General features: G+C 46.7%; 1 protein-coding gene across 1 annotated transcript; it reads left to right on the forward strand.

The window, feature by feature from the left end:
* Nucleotides 1–464: 464 nt before the first annotated feature.
* Nucleotides 465–16,609, forward strand: HDAC1 (histone deacetylase 1). The gene is made up of 14 exons (XM_075115107.1): nt 465–622; nt 4,751–4,863; nt 5,299–5,416; nt 8,435–8,509; nt 9,718–9,856; nt 10,480–10,621; nt 11,828–11,920; nt 12,235–12,343; nt 12,466–12,606; nt 13,089–13,197; nt 13,303–13,433; nt 14,202–14,348; nt 14,454–14,502; nt 14,886–16,609. Exons 1-14 carry the CDS (start codon nt 574–576, stop codon nt 14,911–14,913), a joined length of 1,443 nt encoding a protein of 480 aa, XP_074971208.1. The 5' UTR covers nt 465–573; the 3' UTR covers nt 14,914–16,609.
* Nucleotides 16,610–17,595: the final 986 nt, after the last annotated feature.

Consider the following 17,595-nt stretch of genomic DNA (forward strand, 5'->3'; position numbering starts at 1 on the left):
CCCTCAGGGGACGGACCCCTCTCACACTAAACTGGGGGTGCTTCTGGGGTCCCGAGGCCCCTCTCACACTGATCCCGGTGGCATGGGACCCCCATAGCCCCACTCTTGCCAACCCCAGGGCAGGACAGGCTGGGTTCGGGGGCTGGGGGCTGCCGGAGGCCTCTACCGCGTGTCACCCCCCGCCCCGGGATGGTTCAGCCCCACCTGGTGTTTCCCCCCCCGCTCCCCACAAATGGTTTCGCCCCGCCCACCTGGCCCCTCTCCCCTTATCCTCCCCCCCGCTCCCCAGCGATGGTGCAGCCCGTGCCGCCCCCCTTCCCGCGGCAGTAGTACAGCCCGGGCACCCCGCCGCTCCGCCTAGCCTGCTAGCTCCCCCGCGACGCCTCTCTCCCGCCGCTGCGTTTTCCTATTGGTCAGAGAGCGGGAGGGGGCGGACCTTCCCTCCCCGATAGGCCGGGGGTTGCGAGGTGGGCGGGCCAGCTGGGTCGGCGGGGCCCGGTCCCCGGGGCGGGCCGGGCCGGGTTGGGTTGCGCGGCGCGGCGGTAGGGTCTGTCGCTGTGGGGAGGTAGGAAAATGGCGCTGACGCAGGGGACCAAGCGGAAAGTCTGCTATTACTACGACGGTGAGGGGTTACGGGGCACCGACAGTGGCGGCCACGGGGGTCGCCGGGCCGGGGGGGGGAGGGGCAGTCCCGGGGCGGGGGGCGTCGGGTGGGGCCTGAGGGGGGGGAGGGGAGGCGGTATTGGGGGGGAGGGGGCTGAGGAGGGCAATGGGAGGTGCTGGGGGGTAATGGGGGTCACTGGGGGTGGGGGGTGGAGGGTTGGCTTGGGGAGGGTAATGGGGGTTCGTTGGAGACAGGGGGGCTGCTGTGGGTGGGGCTGAGAGTAGTGGGGGGTCACTGGGAAATGTGGGGCTGGGTCTGCCCTGAGAGTGGTGGGAGGGATAATGGGGGTCACGGGAGGGGCTGGGGCGGCTGCACTGGGGGGGCATGGAGCAATGGGGGTGTGGGAGTTGGAACGTGGGTGGGGCAGGATTATGTGGGGACTGCAGGGGGGCTGGGGGAATGGGGGACACTGGAGGGCATAGGAAGGATATGGGGGAGCTTAGCAGGGATATGGGGGAGCACTGGAGGGGAGAAAGGGAAGGGGGGGCAAGGTAGGGGAGTAGTACTGGGGGGAGATGGGGGTAGAATAGGATGGGGGGGTATGGAGGGCTAGGGACTTTGGAGGTGGGGAAAGGCTGTGAAGGGCCCAGGATGGGCAGAGGGGCACGAGGCTGAGAGAGGCTTTGGGAGCCATGCTGAGATGCTGAAGAAGGTTTCTGGGAGGATGGGGAGCGCTGGGGGAGGTGCTGGGGGACAGGACGGGTTGCAGGGAGATGAAGCCTCCTTGACCTGTGTTAAGAGGAAGAGGCGCTCCTGAAGCTCCCGCTGGGGTCAGTGGCGTTTCTGTCAAGCAAGGGACAAACCTGAAGGTGTTGGGAGCCAGACCGACTGGAGTTGTTTGTGGGGAGTTCCTGTATCTGGGAGCATTGTTTAATTCTGGCTCTGAACTTGGCTGCATTGCAGACTGTTGGGTTTTGGTTTTGTCTTTTATTTTTCTATTATGAGACTGGGGACGCACTGTTTTGGGGCTATATGATCATCCTGTTGGAGTAGGGAAGTAACGGGGTGTTAGAGCTGGCCAAATCCCAAGCTGGGTATCTTGTGCGGCTTCCCTGCTTCTACCCCATAGTCTGTGGGAGAAATCACAGTCGCAATCCCTCTGCGCTTTGCCACCGCCTCCCCTTCGGTGGGGCGACTTGGTGCCTCGGCGATGGGCGAGCTCACTTTTAATAGAGTCTGTGGTCGCCCTCTGTGAAAGGTATTGTGCAATTCTCTGTTTCATTGTGGTTTTTAGTCTGTGAAATCAAATAAAAATTTTTACTCCCTGCTTCTTCCTGGGAAGTGGATGTGCTCAGTGTTCAAGCAGTAAAGTGGACTCTTTTAAACTGCTGTATGTGTCAGGCATAGAGTGAGGGCTTTTATTTCTCAAGAAAGGTAAATCCAAGCAGTAGGTTTGCAACTTCTAATGACAGTCCTGCGGGGTCTCTGACTCAGAAGGTGCCTTCAAGAAGGCAGGGCAAGGAGGAGTCTGGATTAGAGCTCTGGGTGCAGCAAAACTGAGCCAAATTTCACCACACAACTTATCTCTCTGCAACACCCATCATATCAAAATATGCAAGAGGATGCTGGAGCCCTGGGCCCTGAAATGCCTAGTTTAAACTTTGAGAGTGCTTGCAGGAAGTGCCAGAATGCCACACATGCACTCATGACCTGGATGTTGGAAAAAAATGGTCTCTATGTCCAAATTTATCCCTGTCTTTGGAATATAACATGTTCACAAAGCAACTTGTCAGGTTTTGAATAAGCTATACTCTTTAAAGGTACATGGTGATGTCTTAAATATGGAATAACCAGTCATTTTGTTTGAAAATGCTAAGCAGAGATGCTATCCTTATAGTCTTTATTGCATGGTAGCTACATGAATTTAGGGTTGTACCCTCTTGTCTATAGCTGTCCTCCCTGATTTACTCTGTGGTGAGGTTTTAGTGCCTTGTTTCCCCCTCCTCTTTTACGAGCAGCTGGCAAACCACCACAGCGTGTCCTAGGGTGCAAGTGTGCTTTTATTGTCTAGGAAGGCATAATCTGCTGTTGTGGAAGGCCAGTTTGTTAGGGTCTTTTATTTTCCATGCAAGGAGGTTACAGCAGTGCAATCTAGTGCAGTAATTCTCTGAAGGGAGGTTTCTGGGTGCTGTTTCAGATGGCAAGGAAGATGGTCTCTTCCTTGAGCCAGAAGTTTCAGATGGCAGGAGGGCATCCTGTGCTGGAGGAGGAACCTGAGCTGCAGGGGAGGGTCTAGGTGGGATGGAGAGGATGGGGAAAAGGTAATTGGGTATTGTAAGGGTCCTTCATGGAAATCCTGAGGGGTGCTGAGGATATATGTGAGGGTTTGAGCTTGAACAGTCACTTCTCCTTTATTAGCTCCCTATGTGGGTGCTTGCTTAACCCTAGCAGACAGGAAGAGGTATATGTTAAGTTCACACACTCTTAATCGGCCCTGACATCCACGACCAAACTCATCTGCTGCTCTGTAGGACTTGTGGTGGAATGTGTTTGGCCGAGTGAACATGAACAGGCTCTGGAAATCAGGGTTTGCCCAGGGCATTTCACTGACAGCCTGAGGTGAAGATGATTTTTTTCAAAGCTTCATGTAGTTCTGTGCTTGAATTTCTGGGTAAGGTCTTGAGCATCTCTTACTGAGTTCCCCAAAGCTTCATTTAACCTGATTTTACTACAGAGATAGTTGCCCCAGTAAAATACATTTGCGCAAAGGGCGCCCCATTTCACCGTTGCACCACAAACAGATAAACTCCAGCAGCAGAATTGCTTGGGTGTGGGATTTGCACCGTTTGCATCTACTTTGACTGAAAATAGGGCCATGTCCAGAAGAGGAAGAACTAGAGCTGTGTGCTGTGAGGAAGTAGCAGTTTCTCCTGAATGTAAAGGTTGGTGATGAAATATTAATACTCCTAGCTGAGTCACCAGCCAGACTGGATTGGGTCTCCTGCTTCCTAAACTGATCAGGAGTTGTACAACTACATGAACAACTTAGTCTGGTTTCCCATGAAAATGAATCTTGTGTGATACTGCGGCTGCGTGTGGCTGTCTGCACGTTTCCTGCTCTTGGCAACTTGTGAGTCTGTGCCTCTCACAGCCAAATCAGGCAGGAGGCAGGAATCTGAAAGTTAAATTTCTGTAAGTTTCATGAAAATAAGTGCCCTGGGAGAAGAGGGGAAAAAAACCACCAGTCAGCAGTGCCTACTGTGGGAGAGTGCAGCTTGAGCTCAGCTTTTGCTAGGTAGGAGGAAATCCACATGGGCAGATGACCTGTGGGATATATTTGCAGGAATGTAACTTCATGAACTCTGATGTCCATAGGGTAGCTTGTCAGGTGCATCTGCATGGAGGTGCAGTTGGTAAGGACTGGGATTCCTGTGAAGGGTTTCAAGCAATAATAAAGGGTGAAAATGATTGAGAAGCTGTAAAACTACAGCTGCGCTGGTGTTTGCTTATTGACAGAATTAGCTGCTTTGTATCTTCTTTCTGTTAGGTAAATAGTAAGAAACTGAGGCAAAGAGGCTACGTGCTCCATCTGATGAGTCATTGTCTGAGCCAGGATTAAACTTGCATGCCTCTTGGTGTGCGGGTTTCTGCTCAGAGTGCGTTTGCATTTCTCAGTGAAAACGGCGAGCTCTGTAAATGTCAGATACCATAGTGAACCTGAACTGCCCAGAGGGGACATTGGAGAGCTGTCTTGAGAGCTTTGCTGAGTGAGGACATGCAGATGTGGTGCCCAAAGCTGCTCCTGCCCAAGAAAACTGGAGCTCTGTCCTCTTAATTTGTGCAGTGTGGTGTTAGTTGCTCAGAATCTACCTGGATTGGCATCCCCAGAACTGGTGTTAAAAAATCTCTTGTCTGGTCATACCCTAAATTCCAAATGTCTGTCTTATTTGAGTCTAGGATAAACTTTTCTGAATCCATGGAGATACCTGTGCACAGAAGATGGGAGACCCTGTCCCCTGTGAACAGATGCACTGTTGAAGGAGAAACAAAATGACAGATAACCTGATGGCTCTTGTGCCTCGCAGTGATTCTGTTTGAAGGAATTCATAGTTTTCCCTGCTCTAACACAATCCTTTCTGCTCCCAGGTGATGTTGGAAACTACTATTATGGCCAAGGACATCCAATGAAACCCCACAGGATCCGGATGACCCACAACCTACTGCTGAACTATGGCCTCTACAGGAAGATGGAGATATATGTAAGTGTAGGGCTGGTCATGAGGAGAAATATATATGAAAGATCTCGGTTTACTTGTCAGGTTTTAATTTTGATGCTTCAGACTCATAAATTCTCTGTTGACTAGCCAAAAATGAAAGGAGGGGGAAAAAAAAACCAGGCGTCCTGATGTTTTTCTGCTTTCTTCTGATTGCTTGTAGTGAGGTCGTCTTTGCTTCAGATAAGCTTTGGAGACTGGAAAATTGCTTTTCTCCTTGTAAATTAAATATTTTATTTGTCTTGTAATACATTCCAGTCTTCAGTAGTGGCATTCTTGCCTTTGAAAATAAGTTTCTCTTGTTTAATGCTGATGTTTTGAGTTGTTTTCCGTTCCTGGGGGTAAATGCAAGTTTGGAAATGGGAACTGGGGAGAGAGATGTGTTTCAAAACAAGCCTTGCTCTCTTTTTGTCCTTGCAGCGCCCTCACAAGGCAAATGCAGAAGAAATGACCAAGTACCACAGTGATGACTACATAAAATTTCTGAGATCTATTCGCCCAGATAACATGTCTGAGTACAGCAAGCAAATGCAAAGATGTAAGCCATGCCTGTAGTGCTGTAGTTCTGCCAGCGTTAAAATTTGTGGTTCTGGGAATCCTAGGCCAGCTTTAGAGCTTTGTGATAAAAAGAGTAGGAAGAACCACAAGAAATTGTCTTTTTCCTGACTTTTTGATTTTTCTGGTAAATCAAGCATTTTAAAAATCGGTCCCCCTCTCAAGCCAGTATACCAGAAGAGCTGAGGAACACGTGTTGACCTGTCTGTCTTGTTTTGGTCTTGTGTTTTAATAGAAACTCTTCTAAACTGCCTTCCTGGCTCAGAGATGACTGAACTACTCTATTTATGAGCTGCATGTATTTTCTGTTTTTGCTTATCTCTAACCAGCGGTATTGAGGTGGGAAAAGGTGGTGTAATTTAAAACAAACAAACAAAAACCCCAACTCATCAGTTGTGTCCAAAATCTCCAGTAACTCTGGAGGATTTTCAGGACCTTGGAAGTGGGGGAGGGTTGAGATGCACAACGATACCTGTCCACTTTGTGTTAGAATGGTTTATTTTGTGAGCTAATCTCTTGTCCTAACCTTTCCAGTCCATGGAAGGGCTCCTTAATGGCAACTTTAATGTACAGAAACCTTTTTTTTGGTCTCTCTAACTCTGAGCTTATGTTCTTTGTCAATGGCTGCGGTGAACTAAATTTCTAGCAGGTATAGACAAATGGGGGGGAAGGCTCAAAGTTCATTTAAACGGTATTTGGGTCTTGCACAGTGCAGTCCTTGAGAGCAGAAAAAAGTTGTTAGCCCATGGGGCTCATTTATGTGGAGTAAGTGTTATCTCCAATTTAGAAGAAATATGGGTCTCGAGTCTGAAGTAGAGGCACTTGGAAATCTGCTATGAGCTGAAGGGGACAGATATTGAGGCACAAGCACATAAGAGGAATGGGTAATATGGTTCAGGAGTAATACGCATTGAAAGACTTCTTACAGTAAATGATATGCCCTAATATACCAAATGACATATACCAAACTACATATTTACACAAACTGAACTGTTTACCCCTGAAGCAGATACGGCTCATAAACACCCACTCTGCTTTCTCTGGTAGTCAACATTTTCTGTACTGTACTTCCACAGAACTACTTTTATGTGAAGGAGGCAAAATAGGAAAATTGATCTTAAACATGTGGAGGACAGAGCTTTTCTTCCACAGGACCTGCAAAATGGTGGCCTCTGTAGCGAGAGAACTAACACAGGAGGCTCGGAACAGAGATTAGGGATATAGGAGGCAAGGTCACTGCTCCCAGGTACAGTGGCAGGCCTCTGTAGCCTTCTTGGTGCTTCATCTTTTCCTCTGAGGGAAGGAGAGCTGCTATGATTTCCATAAGAACGTTTCCACCTTTAGTGCTTGGCGCTCTCTGGTTGAATTCTCCGAGACACAAAGCTTTTCACCCACCTGTTGGAAGGAAGAAGGAGCATCTGTGCCTCTCACCTTCCAGCAGAGCTTCATGCCTATAGTCAAGTGATTGACCCCTGTTATTAATATCCCTCTCTAGTAGCTCTGGCTGCTTTGAATCTCCTGGTGAGAAAAAGCCAAATTGGCTTCTGTTTACACAGCAGCTCTTGTCTTTGCCAGGTATAGCAGAGGGATGCCCTCAAATACTGTCACTGCTGTCCACAAAGTTCTGAGGGTCAGTAAAGTAAAACAGTCCCTAATTTCATTCTGCTAATGTCGTGTTGCCTGCCTGAGGACTTGGGAGGATTACTCTGTCACCTAAAGAGCAAGAAGTTTAATTTTCTGTAATGGTAAGCGTGCAGAAATTGATGACTTAAATTCTCCTCGCTTAACAGGGAAAGCTTCCAACCACCTCTTTGAGTTAATTATTCAAACTCTGCCAGTTGCCATGTCCTGCTGAAACAATTTGAAAGTGGGAACAGTTGCTTCCTTCTGGGTCTCCTGATGGGTATTGTCCTTTTCAGGGATCCCTGTCCCAAACTGCGACCATTGAGACTCACTTATCACACAGTCTTTGTGGAGACTGTGCACTGATGAGTTTCTAATGCTACAAGAGCTGTGCTGTGTGTGCCTTTCTCATTAAGCACAGAAGTGAACGTTCTATAGATGTTAAAAAAAACGGGGTGGTTTTTGTTTGTTTGTAAAAGCAAAGCTTGCAAAATCTAGATTCAAGTCTGTTGTTACTGTTTTTATTTTTAATCATGAAACTACTTAGAGTAGAAATGTATCCAGGCCAAAACTACGGTACCACTGAGAACTTAAAAACTGAGTGTCTAAGGTGAAGTAAAAGGAATGTGCAAAGTGTAACAGAACAGATGTGGACATAAATGTCTCGTCCAGTACGTGCTGCTATCTACCATCTCCCCACTTTCTCCTGCAGTGCTGGCACTGTTTGCTTTCTCAAGTCCTCATCAGCAATACAGCAGGAAACAGGAGTAAAAATCTTTCCCACTTGCAATGGGGTTGTATAATGGAGCTCAGTGTCAGCTCTGTACAGGACTATTTCCCCCAGAAGGCGTGGTGCCGGGGCAGCAGATCTGCAGCATGGTCCGGGTGCTGGCCCCCGTTTTGCACCGCCTGCGTCTGCCCCCAGTGACCAGCACGTGCTGCCGGAGCAGAGCAGAATACTGTAAATGTGCCGCCTCAGTGAGTGCCGCCTGAGTTGCTGCTGAGGATGTGTATCGGTATTACACAGCGCTCAGTGATAGCATCTCCTCTCTGCCCACTCATTTTCCGACATGATTGACTGGTTTCTGGATCTCTCGTAACGCACCCCGGTAGATGGCGTGCAGCTCTTGCCGGAGCTCCTGGGACCTGCTTTCCCATTTCCTTACAAGTCAGGAGCATCTGCCCGTACAGCAACAACTTTTTTTGCCTCACCAGGCAATCCTCAGGTTGATTACGTTAACGTTTTATTATTTGTTCGTAGTATTTTGTTGTTTAAAATGTTTGAGCGCTTATCTGGTTAGCTTTTTAAATCAGAGAGGGGGTGTAAGCTTTGCCATTTATTTGTGGTTTTGTCTAACTCTCTTGTATTCTTTTCAAGTTAATGTTGGGGAAGACTGCCCTGTGTTTGATGGGTTGTTTGAGTTTTGTCAGCTCTCTGCTGGAGGCTCAGTTGGTAAGCTCACAAGTTGTATGTTCTTTTCTTTTCCTCCTAAGCAGATGTATGTAACGTAGTTCTGTCTAGGAAATAAATTGTTGTAGGTGGTGGTGGGGAAGCCCTGTGAACCTATTTCTGATTTCCTTAATAATTAGACCCAGGTTTCTTTGTATGTGAGAGTTCAAGGCCTGCACGTTGACAGATTCCTCTACATTTGTTAAGCATATCTTCACTAGTCCGAGGTACTTCGCTGAACATGGGAAAGACTCTGTAAGTGGTATAACAACATTGCCAGAGACAGAGTTAAAACAAAACAAAACTTGCAGCAGCACCAGGTGTTTAATGAAAAAAATCAACATGAGATTCACAGGAGAAAAAACAAAGTTGTAAAAACCTTGCTCTGGGCAGGCATAACCTGGAAAGGAAAAATAAGGGTTACTTTTTCTGTTGTTTTTAACAAAAAGCCACTGACAGGAGGCAAAATAGAACCTGAAAGGTGTCAGTAAGCTCCCTGAAAGCTGAAACATTTAAAATGCTTTCACTATTTTCAGACACTTTGTTGCAGAAATAGACAGGAACACAGTTCCACAATACCGTGCATAGGCGTTAAAGCTCTGTGGCTGCTACTCCCACAATGACATCTAGAAGTCCCTATTTCCTGTAACACAGTTCAGCAGTATTTACGAGTACTGACTGCAGCATTTTTTGAAGTGGCTATGCTCTCTGGTCCCACGGCAGTAGATTCCACAGAATATATTGTTTGTTTTGATCCTGGGAGAGTTGGAAAATTTGCAGAAAGTTTATGAAGGGGCTGGGGGAAGAGAACTTCCTTTGCCTAAATGCATATTCAGTGAATGACCTAAATATAGGCTGGATAAAACCTTTCATTGAAATCTTTTGTTCAGGGCACTGAGAAATCTAGACTGTCTTCAGCTGTGACCCCAGCTAGAATGCTGTGGACTTGTTTCTGCAGATTTCATGCTCTGAGGCAAAAGTAAGAAGCAATCAAAACTGTGCAGGCAAAACAGAGGCTGCATTTCCCTTCCCTTGCCTTTTGTTAGTTTATTGATACATCCAGTGTTAAACCCTTGGGCTTGTGCTTTGTGAAGTACCCAAACGCACATGTTAACAATGATGTGATCGTAAGGGACCAGTACTTCACCCCTTAGTCTCTGCCATGGAGCCTTTGCTCTCGTGCTCACGTTTTGTAATTCTTCTCCCAACAGCCAGTGCTGTGAAGCTGAACAAGCAACAGACAGATATTGCTGTGAATTGGGCGGGAGGCCTTCACCACGCTAAGAAGTCAGAGGCTTCTGGCTTCTGTTATGTCAACGATATCGTCTTAGCTATCTTGGAACTCCTAAAGTACGGGCAGTACTATTTACCCCTTTTGTTTGTCCGTTCTGCTGCATGTCCTCTGGGTTCTTAGCACTTTCTTCCCAACCTTCTCTTTTTGTTGCTTTTTTTTAGTGGTGTTTTCCCGGGAGGGCTTAATCAGCTCTCTTTTGGGATGCGGTACCCTCTCTTCCAAAGGGATACGTCTAACAGTGGCACTGTGCAGGAGGCAGAAGGCTTGGAGCATTGTGCCGTTGCTCTTAGGCCCTTCTCTCTACCATCCACCGTGGAAAAGGGGCCACAGCTGTAATTCGTGACAGTTTTTGGCTCAAGGCACACCTCAGTGAGAGGCTTGGGCATAAAAATGCAGTCTGTTGGCTGAATCTGAATAAACTGAGTTGAGTCTGCCTTCAAAGATCAGTTGCAGCAGCAAAAGCCACTTTATTTTCCTCTGTGGTTCTGTTCCAGTGCTGACCAAGGCACATGTCTGTTCCCTGCAGCTCTTTTGCTTGTAGACTCTGGAGAGAGCTGCCTGGTAGCTGTGCAGTCTGGGGATTGGCACCAAGATCCTTGCTCTTCTTCCAGTTGCTCTGCTGGTAAAGGCAGTTTCTGCTCTGAAGAAATGCAGTATTTTGACTTCTTTCTGATCCTAGGTATCACCAGAGAGTGCTGTATATTGACATTGATATTCACCATGGAGATGGTGTGGAGGAAGCCTTTTATACCACAGATCGTGTCATGACCGTGTCCTTTCATAAGTATGGAGAATACTTCCCAGGAACGGGGGACCTACGGGTGAGAATGAAGGCTTAGCAGAAAAATTACCCTGAGATTTGGTCTCTTCCATCTGTTTGCTGTTGTACTAGTTTAACTAAAATCTCTGCTCTCCTGGGTTTTCCTGCTCTCAAAGTGGCATCCTTCTGAGGGCAAAGGTGTATATGTGAGGCAGCTGGCTCGGTTCTTGGAGTGAGTGCTTTGTTCCTGTGATAATGGCCTGTATAGTAATAAAACCAAGGCTTTGATATCAGTCTCTTAGCAGCCGTCTGGTGGAATTATGCTCAGAAGAGTGACCCTGAAGGTGGTGTGTTGGTCATCTGTAGCTACTTGCAAAGTAAGCTTGGTCACACAAGCTTTTGGGTGAAAGTTTATGCGGGAGTACTTCTCTCTGTGTTGGTTTATCTTGTTGGCATTTCCTCCTGTGAGTCAGTTCTGCATGTTAATAAATCGTGGTGTTAACTGTGGCACTCTTTCAGGTTGGATACAGGTGTGGTTCACTTTGTGACTTCTGACATTGGCAGAATGCTGTTCTCAGGGGTGAAAGGTTCTTTACCTGTGCTTTTTACTGGAATTGTTTTTCTGAGCTAAACTCTCTTGTCTTCCACTTGTGAGTTGTATTTTTTTCACCCCTGCCCAGAGTTTGGCACTTGTGATGTGAACTCATGCGCAGCTGCAGCATTCTTTCCTGGTACAGCCACTCTGCAGCATAAATGAAATATAATTATTTTTTATAGAACACTTGGGTACGAGAGAGATAATGGAAATGTAAAAATGTATGTATTCTTTTAAATTAAAAATAGATTCCTCCAGTTACTAGACTGCACAGTCAGCCCAAACTGGTATTTTGGGCTGTGCATCTCTGCAGCGTACAGGTTTGGAACTAGAATTTTGGCTTCCAGTTTTATTGCTGTGTAAGAGAGTGGCTTTTGCCAGTGAAATGAGAGCCTGTGTGCTCACAGCAACATGAAAGTGGTGGCAGGAGTAGATTTTTTCTTCTCTGAGCGCTGAGGGCCAAGTGCACCCACTTATGCCAAATAAGCTGCTGTTGGAGTCAGCTGACTCTTGCCGCCTTCTGCCGGGACAGTATTTGTCCGTGAGAGCCTAGGCTTACGTTTGGATTGCACTGATGGAATCCCAGACTTCCCTTCCTGATTTGGGGCACAGTTTGTATGTTGCATTTGGTTCTCTGGTGACTTGTGGTGTCTCCTGTCTTTTACTCTATAGGATATTGGTGCAGGCAAAGGCAAGTACTACGCTGTCAACTATCCCCTCCGGGACGGAATTGATGATGAGTCCTATGAAGCAATATTCAAGCCAGTGAGTGAAGACATCTTTGCTGAGTGATTCTTTGTGGACCATACTTTGTCACTGGGTGGCTCATGAAGCTGTTCTTTGGGGAGATTGGTTCAGTCTTTTGTGATAAGATTCTTCAGGGGCTGTATTCCTCCCTTACAATTGCAGCCTGTTTTCAGTAAGCTTCTCTTTGTAAGAGCCTCAATGTTACCAATACAGGGGAGTCAGCAGCTGTGGGAACACTAGGGATGTCTTCATGTCACTTGCCGATATGGACATGACTGTGTTGCTGTGACACTGTCCTGTGGAGTGTGTGTAACAACGGGTTTCTTGTTTAGGTGATATCTAAAGTGATGGAGACGTTCCAGCCTAGCGCAGTTGTCTTGCAGTGCGGGTCAGATTCTCTGTCAGGGGACAGGCTGGGTTGTTTTAATCTGACCATCAAAGGTAAGAGGACCATGCAGTGCCTGTGCTGAACTGGCATAGCTCATATAATTAGATTTCATTAAAAAGTTTGTTGCTTTTATGCCATGAGGCTATGACCTTTTCCCCCACTGCTTTTGCTGCAGGTCACGCCAAGTGTGTGGAGTTTGTAAAAAGTTTCAATTTGCCTATGCTGATGCTGGGAGGAGGTGGCTATACGATCCGCAACGTGGCTAGATGCTGGACCTACGAGACTGCTGTGGCTTTGGACACTGAAATTCCCAATGGTAATTCTCCCCAGGAGCCTTTGAAGCAAGAGTAAGGGACAATGATGCTCTAGTAACAGAGCTCAGGGAAATGATGTTGCTGTGGGAGAGGCAGCAACGCTAAGATGTTTCACTAGCTTTTGATTATTACTGTGGAAGAGCTTTTGGATTCCCTGATTTGCAGTAGCTGTTCTTGTTTGCATTCAAGTCCTGTAGCTCTCCCCTGCAGCAAAAGGTACCCAGCAGCCTTGCCGTCTCACTGAAATGAGATGACCTTCTACTGAAATCTTTTGTGCGCACTGATAGTGTTTAACTGCCAAGTAAGTTTTGACTGCACCATTGCGAAGTTGTCTGTTTTATCTGAATTTGGGCTATGAGAGCTTCAGCTCCCACACCTAAGGGCAGTTGTGCTTTTATGTAGCACTGAAGTGCAAGGTGGTGGTGGTATTTCATTACTGGTCCAGTGATAATTTGGTGTTTTTTCCTTTTTAACTTGCCTGCAGAACTTCCGTATAATGACTATTTTGAGTACTTTGGACCAGACTTTAAGCTCCACATCAGTCCCTCAAACATGACTAACCAGAATACCAATGAGTATCTTGAGAAGATCAAGTAAGTGTTTGTTCCTCTTTGCGAGACTGACACCTTCTACTGGGGGCGTCGCAGCCGTGGGTGGCATCTTGCTGACGGAGGTGTTCCCTTCCTGGCTCGCTCTAGGCAACGCCTCTTTGAGAATCTGCGCATGCTGCCTCATGCCCCTGGCGTCCAGATGCAGCCAATTCCCGAGGATGCTGTTCAGGAGGACAGTGGAGATGAAGAGGAGGAAGATCCTGAGAAACGCATTTCAAGTACGTGCTTGTCTCTGGCATAGTTGCATTGCCTGGCTGGGAAGCGTACTGTTCAGAGCCTGTGGGTGCCAGAGCTGAACAGGATCAGTTACCTGGAGGAGCATGCAGGCTCTAAACTGAGTTACTGTAGTGAAGAGAGGAGGATCTATGATTTAGATACATCTCTGTTCTGGTGTCCTTCAGTTTGAATCCGTTCCCACCTTTCTGATCGATGTGGTAAGATAAAGCAGTGGTGCTAAGCACTGCAGGGCTGATAGATTTATTTTCCCTTGGAGAAAAGGCACTTTTGCCAGATGATTTCCATAATGGGAGAACCTAGGCTTTAATGTGAGAATTTAAACAGTTCATGTAATGTAGGTGCTATGACAGAATACTTTCTGGGACACTGTCGGGTTTGATCCCAGAAGTTGTCTTCCACAGGGAAAATGCTAGTTTATATCCAGGTTGGCTGATGGCCTTTAGATCTGGCAGACAGATTTTCTGTCTGTGTGAGGTTGGTTAACCTGCTTATGCTGTCAAGTCTAGACATCACACTGTACCTAATCCAAGTCGCACATGTGAGCGTGGATCTCAGGCATGAGCGGTTAGGAGTGATGAGTTAAAAGATACGGCGGGTAGAAAAATGAAGTGTTTTTATCGTGGCCTGATTCTGACTTACGTAGGCTCGTGAGTTCATTCCAGTGTGTAGATGTACTTGGAGAAGTTAGTGCTTGGGGTCTCCTGACTTCTAAATCTGCTGAAACAGCCTCTTGTCCTCTTCCCGCTCAGTCCGCAATTCTGATAAGAGAATATCCTGTGATGAAGAATTCTCTGACTCTGAAGATGAAGGGGAAGGAGGGCGCAAAAATGTTGCTAACTTTAAGAAAGCCAAGCGTGTGAAAACAGAAGAGGAAAAGGAGGAAGAGGAGAAGAAAGGTAAGCATGAGAGCTAGGACTAGAAGCCCTCCCAGCTCTGTGGACCTTTGCCTGGCATGTACATTCCTACTGCACTACCGTGTGTCGTCTTTTTTTTTTTCCTAGATGAGAAAGAAGAGGAAAAAGCAAAAGAGGAGAAAGCAGAACCCAAAGGGTGAGCCCTGACTCCTGGCCTGGCGATTAAGTGGCTGTGCCTGTGCTTCCTTGTGCATGTACCCATGCCCCCGCTGGGATGTTGCACAACTTGAGGGGTTGGAGGAGAGAGGTGGTGTTTGGATGGCTTTGTCGTGGGCGCTTCACGGGAAGAAGCTTGCATGTGCACAACAGCACACCTGATAAAGTGCTGTGGGAGCAGAGCCCTCGGTGAAAAAGGCTCAAAAATCCTGTGCCTTCATTAAGTAACATGTTGCAAGTTTTAGGTGAAGAGAAGGGCCATATGAGGAGCATTGTTAAGGTTGCAGCTCTGGCTTGTTGCTAAAGCTTGGGCACAGCCGAGTTGCTTGGTTAAACCAAATTCTTCACTGCTTGCTTCCACAGGGTGAAGGAAGAGACGAAATCCACCTAAGATGGCTGCAGCTGGACAGTACCTGTCAGTGCGTAGTTGTCGTAGGTTAGCTTCTCTGGTTGCCTCCCATTCCACAGGATTTATATTTTATATATGTTTCTGTATATATTTCTATATAAATATATAAATGACTTGAGAACTGTAAATTATTCCTTGCTGCACTCCGCTGGGAGCAGATAGGGAGGATTCTGCGGAGCAGACAGACCTGCACTGCCCAGATTTGGTGACTGGGAAGTTTCACTCTTGCCTTCCACTGCCTCCTTAGTGTGTCTTTAAAAAAGAATCACCTCCTTTCTTTACTCTCTCCTCTAAAATAACCACCCTTTAAAAAGAATAATTTAAGTAGAAGTAGTGTCTGCATTTCAGGTTAGGTGGAAAGATTGCCATGATATTTCTTTTTATTTTTATTTTTTCCTTTTTTTTCCCCTTTTTTTTTTTTTTTTTTTTTTTTTTGTGGGAGAATATGAGTTCCCAAATGAAGCCTGTGAGAGATTGACTATTCCTTTGGTCTTCAGTTTGATTCCACCGTGGCAAGTAACTGCAAGCTGGTGCCACTTCTCAGGGTCAAATAGTGCAGTTCTTGAATAGAGTTGGCTACCTCCCTGCAGCAAACTTGCGGAAAGAGATGAAGCAGCTTAAAAGCAATCTGAAAAGCGCTTTAGTGAATCAGCCCAAGAGCCCTGCAGGTGCAGATCTGGAAAATGCAAAAGGAAAATCACCCTAATGTGGTGGTTAATGTTTTTCCAAGATCTTGCAGATCCAGTTAGTGTGGCAGCATTATGCATCTCGAGTAAGAAGGGATGAAATTTTTATACCTTTTTTTCTATACCTACACCCCTCTTTGGGGGAGGACGTGAGTTACTGCCCGTTTGGCCGCCTGCTTTGCTTTTCCTGCTTGTTCTGCCCTCGGCTACACGTGCCGTAATGTGCTTTTTCAGGACTGATCTGTGTTCTAGGCTGAAACCACTGCAGAAATTCCCAACTCGCCCGACGGCCAGACCGAGCAGAGCCTGGCTGAATCCTCCTGTCGATGTGTGTCACCCACTGAAAAACTTCTCTGAAGTACAAATGTTTTCAAATGGAACCTCTCCTCTCTCTTGCTCTCAAGGCCAGTAAATACGGAGAACCTTTTTATCAGCCCTCTGAGGTGTTATCTTTGTAAGGGAACAGCAGATGGGGCTCTGTACGTTTTTATAACTACTCCTCTTCCTACTCCCACGCATTATCTCACACCCGAAAGTCTTTTGTGACCAGAACTGGCCTTTCTTTTGCATCTCATTTTGTACAGCTGATCATTAGATGAGCTTTTGGTGAAACGCTTTGCAGAAGTTTTGCAGGCAGTTTTGACTCGCTGCCCTCCTTTCTCAGGGGGATTCCTCTGTCCATAAGGGGATCTGTACCTCCCACGGAGCGCTGCTGATGGTTTCAACTCTAATAATGCTGCTAACTTAACACAGGTTATTTTTAAAATCTTTTATTTTTTTAAATACTTCTTTTTCCCTTTTCCACCGTGAGTTTTTTAGTCTCTTTGAATCTGAGTGACACGTCACTCCTGCTCTTCAGTGTTTGTATGTGAAGCGAGAGAGAGATCAGTGTATCTTTGTGTCTGGGGGGGGTGGGAAATATATTGTGGTTTTTTAAAGATGCTTTTATTTTGGATTTTGAGAATCTTTGTAATAAAACTCGTACATTTCTATGGTTGGTGTGAGTTTGTGCTGCTTTCTGCTGAGAGGAAACCCTTGGGTTAGAGGGGGAGTTCAGTTTGTTTTCAGAGCCATCGCTGGAAAACAGCGCAGTAGCTTGGTCGTGATGTAACGTAGATCCCAACAACAAAAAAAGCTTTGGAAAGAAGGGTGAGGTGAGGCATGAATTCTGTCCCTCCTTTCAGGAAGAGGGCTAGATGTGCTGGTTTAAATACCATCCACCACAGCATTTGATCTGGAACATACTCTCAGCTGCCTGTGAGGTTGCTTACCTCTCTTTTGCTGCTTTTTTTTTTTTTTTTTTCTTTTCCCCTGTATTTTATAAAATAGCCTTGAAATTCTCCAGAAAAGGTAAGTCAAAATAACATGGGGTGTTTTCTCACACCTTTTCTACTACAGGTCCCTGGGGCAGATTTTTCTGTCTCTTCCCTAACTCGCAGCTGGGTTCTCATCCAGCAGCACCGCTGCTGCCAGTTGGGGTTGCGGTTTGTTTGGAGTTCTGGTACTTCGTGCAGCTGACGCTCGCTCTGAAAGCGGTGTTAGTTTGGAAAAGGAATAATAAGTTATGGGAAGGGAGTAGTTTTTTGAATGAACTTGTGTGTTTTCTATCTGGTATTCAAGTGAAAAAATTTTCTTTAACATAATTAGGAGCGGGTTCATTCTGCAACTGAGCGCGAGCGCAGCTGAAACGGACACAAAAGGTTCATAAGCCCAATCTGTTTGTGCAGTGAAGAAAAAGCTTTGCGTGCCACAGTTGACTTTCATTGCTGTAATAACACCCCAGGAAACTTGTTATCCTTTTCACCGTAGCAGACAATTAAAATCCTCTCCTCCTTGAACAAAAACAACTACGATTCACGTTACCCCTGCCAGATCACGCATGCCAATGTGCAACTGCAGTCCTCCTCTCTTCCAGTGTTTCTTAAAATGGCTGCCGCGATGCCGTACAGCAGCTCCCCAGCAGATGCGCGGAGCCCCG

This window comes from Phalacrocorax aristotelis, chromosome 20 (genome assembly GCF_949628215.1).
Source record: "Phalacrocorax aristotelis chromosome 20, bGulAri2.1, whole genome shotgun sequence".
Lineage (NCBI taxonomy): Eukaryota > Metazoa > Chordata > Aves > Suliformes > Phalacrocoracidae > Phalacrocorax > Phalacrocorax aristotelis.